Source organism: Pleuronectes platessa, chromosome 10, assembly GCF_947347685.1.
Source record: "Pleuronectes platessa chromosome 10, fPlePla1.1, whole genome shotgun sequence".
NCBI classification, from domain to species: Eukaryota; Metazoa; Chordata; class Actinopteri; order Pleuronectiformes; family Pleuronectidae; genus Pleuronectes; species Pleuronectes platessa.
This window is the reverse complement of record NC_070635.1, coordinates 8609847-8624155: the sequence shown is the minus strand read 5'-3', so window position 1 is coordinate 8624155 and position 14309 is coordinate 8609847. Positions and strand designations below refer to the sequence as shown.

The following is a 14309-nucleotide window of genomic DNA, read 5'->3' as shown; positions in this document are numbered from 1 at the left end:
TAGTAAGTGAATGAAACAAAATAAAGGTTTTAAATTTAATATGTTTGCTGCCGATCACCTTCTCGATAAAATAAATATGCTCCATTCATTAATCAAAATATACATTTGCTGATCGTTAATACACTGGCATTGCAGCAGAGGTCTGAGTCACAGTGCTGGTTCTTGGTGGTGGAGAGTTGTGGTTTTATGAGCTCTCCGGTGAGTGGTTTTGTTTTTTAACAGGCTTGTGTTTGAGAAGCAGCAGCGAGCCGTAGCATTCCGTGAGGAGGAGGATCAAAGTGGTCCCGGAGACAATTAGCCTCCTTCACAAACCGCTCACGGCCCTTATTCTCTGATTTTTAAATTGGAAAAAATATATATTTATGGATGTGTCTTAGTGTCTCAATTAGTTTTCTTTATTATATAGATTTGTTTATAAATCTACATGAATACTGCATAACCCAACCATCACATCAGCGGAAACAAGGAGGTATTGACAGTGACAATGACTCCTGACATGTGAACGTACACTATGGGAGGTGGAACGTCGCACGGGGATGAGTCACCGGTGTGTACGATGTGTTTCATAACACGTGTTGACTCAACGACAATGTGATTTTGTAAGTGGCGCTGAGAGTGTACATGTGATGTTAGTCAGTGTCTGTGCTCCCACTGTTCCCTCAGTAAACAGGGAGTGATGCGTAATGATGTGGTTCTGATGGGACTCTCAAAGGTTTTGGATTCTGATTCTGTAAAATGAAGAAATGTGCTTATTCGTGACCCCAACTTCTACAGAGTTAGGATCTTTGCCCTTTGGATAGTTTTTAAATGTGAATTTAATAGATTACAAAGTATTTTATGTTGTGCAATAGTGCTTAAAAAGTGTTACCATAGAATGGTCTCCCTTTATGCACTCAATAAATTTGGTTATCAAAATAAAATATAAAACATTAATATTTAAAATATTAATATTAAATCATAACTTTAATTGGTTAAAGTTCTCGTGGGGCACCACCCTTCATAGAAGGGAAAAGATAGCCAATTTATTGATTAATATCAGTTTCATTTAGATCTAGTTCAATTAGAAATCTCAATATTTTAGCATTAAAGATTATATAATGAACAGTGAAGGTTATGGAGTTCTTAACAGTGTTACGGTTGGCAAAATTCACTTATGCAATATTAATGACAGAACATTTGTGAAAGAAGAACATTTATTATTAACATAATAAAGTATAAAAACACAGATTACTAAACAATCAAAGTAACTAACAAGGAGGTGTGTGAGTGTGTGTGTGAATGTAAATTAGCATGCTTTAAAAAATATGGTCCCTAAGATAAGAGCCCCCCCCCCTTCTTCTGTGGTTGCTTTATGGCCGTTGGTTTACGGCTGAGGGGGAAGGTTTAACTAGGTGAGATTATATGCGTGTCTGTGTGGATGTTAATCAGATAATGATAGACTCAGGGACAAATGCCTGTGGCGAGCCTAACTAGCATTAACCTTCATTTAACTTATACCTACAACATCACAGCATATATCAAACTTGTAAACACACAGAATTGAGTAAACAGTCTTGCTTATCATGTAGATAAGAAGTTGCTGTTCAGTTTGCAATTCTGTGACGTCTCCTGGCTTTGTGGTTGTAGAGTTCTGCATTCACGATTCTGTCGAGCCGTGTGCTCAGATGCTGGTTGAAGTTCTCCTGCAGGACATCGCGTCGCTACCAGGAGTTTTGTAGAGCTTGAAGGGCGAGGAGATTTCCTTGAGAGGGGTGAGCTGGGAGCTGCACCTCTGACCTCCGGTTGTGGGTTGGATAGAGAAGGAAGCTGGATAGAGAGCTTGAGCAGCCTTCCGCCCTCGGCGGGATGGAAGAAGAGAGGAAGATTTTGGGGAGACCTCTCCTTATATTGACCCCGGTGACCTCACAGGTCTTTGACCAGAGTGACCAATAAGAGTTGACCCTGGTGGTTCTTGACACCTTTGTGTGACATTGCCCAGACCCCAGGACATGCAGCATCCTGTTACATCCTCTGGGAGACTGAGTTCCTTGACTTTCAAAGATCAATGGAACCTGTGGCATCTTGGGGGATTGAGTCCACTCCAGCACATGCGGCATGTTTTTTTTCAAGTTTGACTGAAAGGAGGCCTGTGGTTTGCACAAAAGCCATGTCCCAACATTTATTAGAAGAATAGAAACACCGCCATGCATGCCTCCACCTACCCTTGCAGTTTCCGTCTACAGATATTTTGTTCATTAGTTACTTATGCTTTATTACAACACCTCGTCTCAACAAAGAGTCAAAACTCGATCAAGTGTAAATGTCCCACTAACTTATTTGTTAAAGAGCCGAAATTTTGCAACTAAATAAACAATAAACTTAATAAATGAAATTGATAAGTACATGTACTGAAACTGAAGTTTTATTGCGAAACCAAATGCATTCTCCACATAGAGAGTCATGCTATCTCTGTAAGTTTTTATGAGCTCTGAATGGATTCTTGGGCTATTTTCCAAGTCTATAAATCACTGGAAGCCTTTGTAAAGCCACTGTAATGTAAACGAGAGAGAGACAGACACAGTTTGCATTCAAAACCAAACCCCCTGTTTCAATATAGTGACGCCGCCATCGTGTGTGCGTCACCAGTGTTCAGGCTGTTGAATGCAAAACATTCACCCTTATCAGTTTTAAATTTAATTTTCATTATAGGAAAAGCTTCTTGTACTGTTCTCTGTATATTTCATTGGTTTAGAAAACACACATCACAAAAGATTGTTGTAGCCCTCTGCTGCACTCACTAAATTGTTATTTTTATGATTTCAAAATAGTTTTGGTAAGTAGTGTGTGTGTGATTTTGGTAAAGAGTTCAAACAAAATTTATTTAAAACGTCACAACTCTTTAGATCTGTCAGGTAATTTGACCTCTGACCCCTGACCTCCATAGACTGCACCCCCTTCAGCCCCTGATGGAGCCCTATCTGTTAAATTTGTTAATATTTGACAGCTGAGAAAAGCCACTGATTTGTATCTCAGACAGACGTCAGCGGTGACGTAGTAACATCGCCTGCAGGCTGACACGAACCAACTAGAGAATATTTACATCACACTCACTGATTTTATACCTATACTCTAAATAGAAGTTCATTTTGCACTGTACTGGTACGTCCATTAAATAAAGGCTACTATAACTTCGTCAGAAATTCTACAGTAAAATCACTTGAAACTTTACATACAGACAGTGGAGGTCACCATGAACAAGAGTGAGGGGAAATATGTGTGTGAGCTTTGATGCCCGCAAAAGTGTGATCAAATATAAGTAATATCTAATTGAAGTCTACTCTTAGTTATACATTTTACAATGTTTGGAAATCTTTCGCCTTTTGGAATTATTGTCTTTCATATTATTTATTTGGAAAGCAAACTCATTTCAAACCAAGATGATTGAGCCATTACGGCCTGCTGTTAGCAAACATGCTTGCGCTAGACTGTTGTCACACTCATACCCATTATTTAGAGTATTTGGATGTGTTATTGTTCATGTTGAATATGTTCAGTATTTTTTTAATAATGTTAAAAACGTTTGAAGTGTACAAGCCACTGTTCTGCTGTCCTAGGGAGACTACACAGGATCTATGAGCGTGCATTTATAATGCTAATATGACCAAAACATAATTGGAAAAAGTGAATGTAGAGATATTCTTTTAGGAATTAATCCACTTGCTTAATTGTTGGTATGTTCAATCAGTCAAATCTTATTTTTAAAGCCCATATTCTCAATCACAGTTTATCTCATAGGGCTTAAACAAGGTGTGACATCCTCCCACCTTAAGCCTCAGCAAGAGTGAGGAAAAACTATTTTTATAAAAAACTTTTGCGATCATGTTAACATTCATATTTTGTTGAGTTGAGATCACAGAGAGCAGATGACCTGAATTCCCCCCTGTCCTTGGCCTGCTCTGACAGCCCCCTGTGGTTGAGTCAAGGCCTACCGGTAATAATACAGAGGATAAGATCTCAACTTCTCTGCCAAATCGTCTCGATACACATCTGCTTGAGGGTCAAATTCATTACTACTGTCCGCAATAAATAACTGATAAAGGTCATTTGTTTTTACGCAGGTGTCATAAAATATTTATCGCAGACATAAAATATGATCTCTGAGACAATGTTCTGTGAAGTCCATTACAAGTGATTAATTTATGGGGCTGATGGAAAAGTGATTTTCCACTTGAGTCGACACGTTTGTTGTGCTGAGGGGAAACTGGTCTGACAGTGGTTTGTCTCACCCTGTATATTCAATGGGGTTGGGATGTTTTTAGGTTGGCATCAACACGGTCGCCCCGCAGCAAGAACCTTCCCGGTTTTAATCGATGTGGCATTTCCTTGAGGCGGTTTGCACGTTTTCCTGTGTTTACATGGGGGGTGGGGGGGGGGTTCTCCAGGTAATGCAGCTTCAGTCCAAAGACCTGCACATTGGCGAATAGGTTGACTGGAGACTCTAAATTGACTCTAGGACTGGTTGTTAGTCTATGTGTGTTGGCCCTGTGATTCACAGGCAAACTTTTTCAAGGTGTTCCCCTCTTCACGGCAAATGTCCGCTGGGATAGACTCCATCTCCCCTGTGACCCTCAAAGGAGAAGCACTAAAGATTATGGATGGATGGGTGGAGGAATGGAGTGGTGGATGGATCATTTTAATGGTTATTACTTCTACTGCCCATCTGAGTGATACAGAAGACTCCGAGTGTCCTTGGTCTGTTTTTTAAATGTTTATTGAAAATAAACTTATATGCATATCATGTAATAGACATTTTCCTTCATTTTATTTAGAAAATCCATTGTAATAGCTATTATTGAAACTATTTACAGCTTTTGAAATATGTTACATATTTATAAGAGAATCAAAGTGATCATTAATCATCAAGTCACATGAAAGTTATCAAAGTTATAATTTAACTAAAGTCAAACTTAGCAAAGTGAAGGAGGCAGAAAACAGTTGGGAACAATGAATAAATATTTTTTTTTAAAGGAACTCAATGACACTGACGTTTTTCTCTGCGATTGTTGATCTAGAGTCTTGTAGAAATCTTCCTTTGTGGGTTTTCAGATTTTAATTCTGCTGCAGGAGGGAAAGTTTGCAGATGATTAGAAGCGAGGAATGTTTCAATAAACACTATGTCGACAAAAACAAACATTTAAACTCACCGCTGAAGGACTTCAAATTGCTTTGTTTAGCTGTTCCTGTGATCTTGTACGTGTCTGAATGCTTCACCCTCACACTTAATTTATCTAAGGGGTCAAAACAGAGGTTTAGCTTCATTAGATCATTTTTATGATTCAGATATACATCTTTCCATTGTCAGTGTTTAGATGAGACAAGAACTTACGTTTGTGACGTGCCGGGTAATTGCTGCTAAAATAAAGACAGATCTTATTTATCAGCAGTAAAGACATAAGGAACGTTCAATGCTCAGCAATTAATATTAAATGTGGCCATATATTATTAAAAATATTGCTGCACACTGTCCTAGTGATAATTTGTAAACATTTCAATACTAGACCTTCACTCCAGTTTCTCTGATGCACCTGTCACCTAATAGATGTGCAAAGTGGTTTTAAATGTGATCATATAACAGCAATAAATAACTTTATAATTAATTATATACGACACGTAAATATAAAATGTGTTGATTGTGAAGCCACAGTCTTCTGGTGAGACATGATGAAGCTACCTTTGACAGTGTCAGAGAGGTGTTGGTCATTTTTAAGGTTGTAGTTTTTGTTCTGCTGTCATAAACAGCATTGTACTATAACATTTTTTTAAATAAAATACATTTATGTATGTGATTAACTTGAAATCTTACTTCATGGTTAAATTATTGTAAGTTAAACCATCAAATGAATTATTATATTGCATTAGGTATAGCCTATGAATTAATTAATTCGCTGTAAAAAATGTGAGACCATAACCATTGTTTCATTAAAACTATTAACCATCAATAGATGAAATACATGGATGCAATTATTTAATATTTATATATCACATATCAATTTAGTCAGGTAAATTAAATACATAGATATATCTATATATAGAAATATATAGTACGTTTTTTTGAAAATTATAAACTTTATATTTAAGAGCATTATTACATTTCATTTAGCGACTTACAATAAGTATATTCAACCAAGAAGGTTCAAACCCAGAACAAGAATCAAGAAAGCTAAATTTGCCATGTGCCTTGTGCTCACCTCCTCCTCTTCCTCACCAGACAGTACAGGAATAGACCGCCCACAACCAAAACAATGAGAAAACACCCAGCTGCTAGGATGCCCGCTCCGGCAGCAGCAGCTGAGCAGCCACAGTCTGAGGAATCTGAAAAACAAAAAAACTCGTTAAGAAAACATTAATAGTTTGAAATTGTCTTGTTGTTGTTCACGTACCGGTGACAGTTAAAGCGTGGTGCACTGTTTGACTCCGCCCGGTCACAGTGTTCTCAGCCGTGCAGGTGTACGTCCCACTGTCCGAGTCTCTGCCTGATTGGATGACGTACACAGCCTCTTGTACAGCCGTTGGATTTCCTTGGAACATCCAGGTGAACTTTGCGGGTGGGACAGAAACACTGGAGCAGTAGAGCATTGTGATAACACCAGTGTGTGTAGATGTGGGTCCGACAATGTGCACGTTGTCAGGTCCATCTGCAACACAAGCAGATCCATCAGATCGTGTGGGGTTTTTGTAGAAGCTTTTGGTTCTGTTGCTACTTCCATAGTTAATACTCAATTCTGGTTTTCTTCTTCACCTTGTTTTGTTGTTATGGAAAAAAAAATCTAGAAATGAGTACATGAAGCTCTAAGTACTCAAAACGCACTTCTGGCAAATATGAGTGTTATTATGTGGGAAATGTATTTAAGTGTGTCTGTAAATACACACTTAAATACTGTAGCGACCCAGCAGGACTATGGGGGGGATTGATGGGGAGTTTGTGGGGGGAAGGAGTTGCCCTAGTTCAGCCTGATAGGCCAGTTGAGAGAGGGGGCGGAAACAGCCGTGTTTCGTGTTCGCTATGTTGCAGGGGGGGACTGCAAAAACCCCGTGAGTGAGTTGTACGGAAAGGTGAATAAAGCCTGGTTCTCCAGTTAAACACCAGCCACTCTGTGTCCTCCTCATTCCGCTAGTTAGCCCCGCTGTGTCGGACCGCAAACGCTACAATACATTTCCCACTCTGGTAATGGATCTTAATACAAATATACAAAAATGATCAGGCATATTTAGGAGACTGCTATTTATAAGTGTTTGCAATGTAATGGAGATCCACTAAACAAAATCTATTTAATTCAGGGATGTTTATGAACCTTAGTCACAAACTCACATTGGATGATAACATTCATTGACTGGCTGATTCCATAAGACAAGCCATTGGACACGTTGCACCTGAACGGTCCCTGGTCGTAGCGGGTCACATTGAAGATAGTGAGATTGGAGCCTCTGTGGCTGAGCTGCACTCTGTCGCTGGCCGTGACCTCCGAGCTGCCGTTCAGCCACAGGAAGGAGAGCGAGGATCCAGAGGAGGAGCAGGACAGACTGATGGAGCTGTGGAACTCCAACAAATCTGTGCTGCTGCTCTGTGTTACTGTGATGTTGGCGACCGGCACTGTGGGTTGAAGACACAACACAAACCATTAACACCACCTCCACGTTAGAGGGGGGCACAGCCGAGGGAAAAAACCAAGCAAGGTTAGTGTAACATGTGGTCACTGATGGCTCGCTGATGGACAAGATGACTATATCCAAATTGTCAGTTAGATGTTCAATTCTTTAGGGTACATTTTTGAATAGGGATCAAATTGAAAGAGTAAAAAAGAGTTTGGCAGTAAACTAAGAAATTAAAAGTTGATTTTTCTATATAATATATTTCACACAAAGATTAGGGAGTATAAGCAGTATTTAAAAAAATGTTAAACAATGAGTACACACACTTTCATGGGTATTTACGTGCCGACATCTGGGAGTTTATATACATCATAATGTAGTGAAGATAGGAAATTTGGCTGCTAAGCTAAAGAAGAAGAAATTAACGCGTTGGTCAGAGCCAATAAAAACCAGTGCTTACTGCAGAGTAATTTGACCCAGGACTGAATGTTTATTATATCCAGATGTTATCAGGTGTTAGTGGGTGACCAGTGGTAAAATGGGCTGTAATAACTCACCCAGTATCAACACAACTGCAGGGTCAGATGTTTCATATCTCAGAGTTTTGCTGTTGAAGGCCTGGCAGCTGTATTTCCCACTGTGGCTCTGCTCAATCTTCACCAGTTGGAGCTCTGGTCCAGTGGCTGACAGCCTTTCTCCATTCAGGAACCAGTGATACGTGGCTGCAGGTCTGGTCACAGCCGAGCACAGCAGCTTTATATCTGATCCTTCTTCATAGAATTGTTGTGATGGAAACAGCTTCAGGTTAATATTTTCTGGGCCGACTGTGGAGAGAAAAGACATAAAACGGTACAATCACCCATAAAATCAATGTAACTTGAGGAAAGCTGAAAAAGGCATTAGGCCGGGCTCAGAAGAGGAAGAGGCCATTATGTCGTTCTAACACAGAACTGTATCATTAAGCTACATTCATATAAGCATCTTTATCAGTACCTGACGAGCACTGCGGCAATGGAACAGCAAGGAGGACAATAAAAAGCTATGAAGGCAAAACACTGCTTTCATGATGATTGCAATAATTACGCGACAAGTTGCAATTTAAAAGCTCTAGATGGTATTTGAATGCAAATGCTGCTACTTAAGACTGAGCTCGTACTTTAGGGCAGTACAACTCACAGCTGATGGAGAGTTTCACCGGATCACTGGTGGAGTTACTGAAATCGTTGAACACGTGACACCTGAACGGTCCCTGGTCGTGGCGGGTCACGTTTATCATGGTGAGAGTGGCGCCCTCGTCGGTGAGCTGAACTCTGTCGCTGGCCGTGACCTCGGAGCTGCCGTTCAGCCAGAGGAAGGAGAGCGAGGAGCCGGAGGAGGAGCAGGACAGACGGACGGAGCTGTTGAACTCTATCAGGTCTGTGGCGTCGGGAGTTATCACCACATTGGAGACGTTAGCTGGGAGAGGAAATAAAGATGTTAGGAGTCACTGAAGATAAACAGAAAGCACAAATCAATTCTTTGTTTCTGTAGCAGGGACACGTTATAAACAATGCCAATGCAAGACTCCACTTTCTGGAGGATTCGGGAATCAGGGAGGAGGCCCATTGAATATTTGATGTGGATCTGAATCAGGGGGCGGATCCAGCAAAATAGTTTTCACCCTTTTATCATCTTAAAATATAGAGCTTTTTTTACGGGGCCCTGAAGTGCGAAACACAGCGGCAAACAAGCAAAATAAAAACAACAAATCACATTTTGTCAGCATTTCCTGTTGAATAGATGGACAGTGCACCAGTGCCCGGCTCCTTTTGAAAGTAGGCGCCTACATTTTAGAGGTTAATGCTGATGTGATTTCTTATTTGCATTTTTATTTTGCACTTAAGAGCCTCTGTAATATTTTTTGAATGTATACTGTTTCCTAGGGATGATCTTGATTAAGTGCTATATATCTTAGGTATTGACTCCCACCTACATTTCAGTACAGTTAAAACAACAGGCTGAGATGTTTGACTCCTCATGGTTTTGTTGTTAAAGGCCTGACAGCTGTAGTTTCCACTCTGACTCAATCGGATGTTGACCAGTCTGAGCTCTGGTCCAGTATCCGACAGTCTGTCTCCATTCAGGAACCAGTAATAGAGCGCTGCAGGTCTGGAGACAGCTGAGCACGTCAGGCCGACGTCCGACCCCTCGTCGTGGTGCTCTTGTGCTGGAGACACCGTCAGATTAATGTTTTCTGGGCCCACTGTGGCGAGGAAACATTAAAAAGATATGGCCGCCAGTAAAACAAGGGCAGTAACAACAACAAAAGGGAACATCACAGATTAATAAAGTTAGTGGCTTGACAAAAAAGGTTTATGTGATATGCAGCTTGTGCTTTATATCGGTCAAATGCAGAAATAACCAGGACAATAACAAAAAGTTACTCAGACATATTTCAACGAACATCAGGAACATGTCCCTTAGTGACTCACAGATGATGAGGAGGTTGACTGGAGCAGTGGTGTCGCTACTGACAGGGTTAGACACACGACACCTGAAGGGTCCCTGGTCGTAACGGGTCACATTATATATGATGAGGGAGGAGTTTCCGTTGGTGAGCTGAACTCTGTCGCTGGCCGTGACCTCGGAGCTGCGGTTCATCCAGAGGAAGGAGAGCGAGGATCCAGAGGAGGAGCAGGACAGACGGACGGAGCTGTGGAACTCAAACATGACGGTGCTGCTGGCGTTCATTTCTATATTAGACACTGGAACTGGGCGAGAAGAATAGATACATTTTAATTTGATGCATTTTAAAGAATGACAACCCGAGTCCCGGGTTTGGCAACAGGCTAGGCAGGGCAGGCAAATGCTTGGGGGCCCCAAGCTTAGAGGGGGTCCCTGAGAATGGCTGGTTACGCTGGTCCACATGCATCAGCAACATGCAGGAGACTGCAGCAGCTCCATGGTTGGAAACCACCAAACAAGGCTTCATTAGCTTCACTAGCACGTGTAATTTTAGCTGTTTGGTTGAAGACTGCAAAGTCTAAATGCATGTTTGTTGGGGGGTCGGTTGGTTGAACAGAGTGTCCTTTCGCCTGGGGCCCCCAAAGTCCATCTGGTTTAACGTGTCACTTCAATATAAGAATGTTGATTCCAACTCACCCAGTACAGTGAGAGCTGGCACTTGAGCTGTCTGAGATCTCAGGGTTTTGTTGTTGAAGGCCTGACAGCTGTAGCTTCCACTCTGACTCTCCTGGACGTGGATCAGTCTGAGCTCCGGGCCAGCGTCAGAGAGTCTGTCCCCGTTCAGGAACCAGTAATACTGGGCTGCAGGTCTGGAGACAGTCGAGCAGGAGAGGCTGACGTTGGACCCTGCCGCGTGGTATTCTTGTGGCGGATTGAGTGTCACACTGATGTTTTCTGGACCATCTGCAGAGAAGAAGAATGAATGTGCACCAATCAAAATAGTAGAAAATTAAGGAAAAAGGTATAAATGATCAGACGCTCAATATGAAGGCCCCATGAAGCTAATGTACTTCAGCTCTGGGGTTTTAAGGGAACATGCAGCCAGACTCACAGCTGATGGAGAGGCTGACTGGGTCACTGGAGCCGTTACTGACAGGATTGAACACGTGACACCTGAATGGTCCCTGGTCGTAACGGGTCACATTGACTATAGTGAGAATGGAGCCTCCGTCGCCAGCTGTGATCGCAGAGCTGCCGTTCAGCCAGAGGTAAGAGAGGGAGGATCCAGAGGCGGAGCAGGTCAGACGGATGGAGCTGAACTCCACCAGGTCTGTGCTGCTGCTCGGTGTTACCTTTACCTTTGAGACCGGCACTGTGGATTAAAAACACAACACAAATCATGAATGAGTGAATCATGACAACCACTGATGAAAATGTGTTATGCCCAGTACAGGGTAAAGATATCTACATTGTTTCTGTGTCAGATGCAAGTGAACAATCACAAAATAAGATTTTATACTTTTGCAGGATGGGATAATAAACCCTCAGCAATCATCGACAACTGTAGCATGGTTTTATACACTATTCTTTTTATTAATCTTTTTGATGCATTATTTTCGACTGTTTTTATCTTAGTCTTGAAAGTGACTCTGAGTGCTTTGAAAGGTGCTTATAAATAAAATCTGTTATTATTAATATTACCTAGTTGTTCCCTGTTTGTCGCTTATGCAATTATGCAGTATTCATGATACAATGTCATGGAAGGACCTATGGTGTTGATGTTTTCACTCATTTCCAAACAATAATTCTATAGGTGGAAAACTAAATCTGGTATATTTAGGGGACTGACATTTATGGGTTTGTTCAATGTGGTGCAGCTCGATTGAATTTAAAGGGACTTTAGGGCCTTAGTGGAGGTTCGCACTCTTCTGATTGCTATTCCAGTTTACAGTGTGGTCAGTGTTATGTTCTTCATTGTGACAGTTATGCATCAAATTACCTTCTAACAGCAGTTGGCAGCTTCCTTTCTGCTGCGCACCACCAGTTGGTATAATGGTGACTTTGTATTTGCCGGTGTCGTTAATGGTCAGATTACTAAACTCCAGAGATCCAGTAGATCTGAGGAGTTTCACCCGGCCGGTGTACGCTGGTCCAATTATATCTGCGTTAGTTGAGGTTATTATATTAACACTAGAACCTTGACTATCCTCAAAACTCCAGGTGACAACCAGGAATGGTATCTCAGCTGGAGTCACGGTGGTGGTGAACGTCACCGTCTCTCCGACAACGGCAGTCAGACTGTCGGGTAGCACGCCAGCTCCATAAATTACACCTGGAGGAGACAGACACAGGCCACTGAGAGAAGGTCAACGCTTCTAATAACTTGAAATATGTAATAACATGAACTTGTAAACAGCTTGAAAAACAAGCATTAAATAAAATCCACTCTTTAATACTGTTAGTGAAAGAAAATCTAAGTCAGCTGCAACCACTTCTTTGGTAATAAATGTAAACACACACAAACACACACACGCACACACACACAGACACGCACACACACACACACACACACACACACACACACAGACACGCACACACACACACACACACACACACACACACACACACACACACACACACACACACACACACACACACACACAAGAGAGAGCGAAGATTATTAAAGCTTATCTGTCTATCTCAAATCTCCTACTAACAAGATAAGATTTACATAAACACATGAGAACTTAGTTCTCCTGCATGTTTTCATTACCAATTTCATATCATCAAAATTAAATTATACAAAATATCAATTTGTTTGAAAACAAACTAATATCTATAACACAGCAGGTCTGAATTCTTCTAATAAATCAATATGATCTGCTGTTATCTTTTTTTTATCTTTTAGATTATAAGAAATTAAAAATTAATAATATGTAAGAAGCATTATACTTATGCCCTCTATAATCAACATTGAGTTGGAATTATACCGAATAATAACCTGAGTAATTATGAGCTGACAATAATCGTGTGGTTTTAGAGTCAAATATTTCTCACAAGCAAAAGAAAAACTTCCTTAAATAGTGAAATGATAAAAGCTCACCTGAGATGGCTCCCAGGAAGACCAGCAGTACCACAGATGTTTCCATATCTATCGCAGCCTCACGAACATAGAAAGTGTTTCTTTCTGAGAGGAGGTGATGTTAACACATGTGGAGGAGGAGGGACCGTGCACTAATTCTCTTGTGATCAACCCTGGACTCTGCGATCGAATGACAGCAGTGAAAACCAATGAACTCTATAGCCTTGCAGATGATGTGGGTTGGGTTTGTGTTGAAGCTGATACATACACAAACTTTGCTGGTTTCATTAATCAACAACAAATGTCCCACAGAAGGAATCGTTGTTGATCGAAGAACAAAATGTCAACAGCTCATAAAATCACTTAAACAGCCGAGAAAGCGAAATAATACTTGTGATTTTCTCAATATGGACTTGAGCAAATTGTAGAAAAAAATATGTGTCCGCAGCATTATGTTAGTGTCACCATATTTTCTTTTATTTGTTTCCGTCATATGCAGTATCAATAAGTACCCTCAGTATATTGATTTAAAATTGTATTGCACATACAGTGAGCTGCAGCATGTTAAATGAAATTGGTATTTCCATATTATTATTTGAATTTGTAACTATGATTTCTGCTGCATCAGCTTCATTGACAGGTTATGTATTCACCTCTATATGTTTGTTTATTGTCTATTTTGTTTGATTATCTTTAACAGGTAACAGGTGTTCAGGGAACTGATATTTGTGTGTGTGTGTGTGTGTGTGTGTGTTTGTGCGTGATTTGGTGCAGATCTAAATACCTGTACCTGTATCTAGTGAATTTAAATGGGGTCTCATAAGAATGAAATATGTAAATTACACTTATTTTAATGAATGCAAATATTTAACTTTTCAATCAGTTTCACAATGAATTCCTTACCTACAGTAATGATGGAGAAAACCGGTTTTACATCCGCCTTAAAAAGCGTTGATCTTTTTATTTGATTAATTACAGTCTCAGTATCACTAGTAATGTAACAGGTAGTTCCTGTTCTCTGACATTTTCACATGCGCCTGAGTGTTTGCTTTGCTCCCTCGGAATGTTGCAGCCTCCACATTGCTGATTACACTGGTTTGATTAATTTATAATCCTGTGTTCTCGGTGGTAATAAAGTAATGAAAGCACATTC

The 14309-nt window shown here is 40.6% G+C and overlaps 1 protein-coding gene across 1 annotated transcript; it reads right to left on the bottom strand.

The window, feature by feature from the left end:
- Positions 1–4732: 4732 nt before the first annotated feature.
- Positions 4733–13339, bottom strand: LOC128450061 (carcinoembryonic antigen-related cell adhesion molecule 5). The gene is made up of 14 exons (XM_053433490.1): positions 13178–13339; positions 12074–12406; positions 11186–11446; positions 10771–11037; positions 10101–10379; positions 9602–9871; positions 8806–9084; positions 8187–8453; positions 7349–7630; positions 6420–6674; positions 6228–6351; positions 5366–5391; positions 5184–5267; positions 4733–5097 (listed from the first exon to the last, which is right to left on the bottom strand). The coding sequence occupies exons 1-14, from the start codon at positions 13221–13223 to the stop codon at positions 5048–5050; spliced, it is 2823 nt and encodes a 940-aa protein (XP_053289465.1). The 5' UTR covers positions 13224–13339; the 3' UTR covers positions 4733–5047.
- Between the last annotated feature and the right edge of the window lie 970 nt (positions 13340–14309).

Excerpts from the sequence above, each read along its gene's own strand:
- LOC128450061 (XM_053433490.1), bottom strand. The coding sequence starts at position 13,223 with ATGGAAACATCTGTGGTACTGCTGGTCTTCCTGGGAGCCATCTCAG. Across the intron at positions 6,675-7,348 it reads AATGAATGTTATCATCCAAT|ATGGACCTGACAACGTGCAC; the intron begins GTGAGTTTGTGA and ends CTTGTGTTGCAG. Across the intron at positions 5,392-6,227 it reads CTGGTGAGGAAGAGGAGGAG|CAGCAATTACCCGGCACGTC; the intron begins GTGAGCACAAGG and ends TCTTTATTTTAG.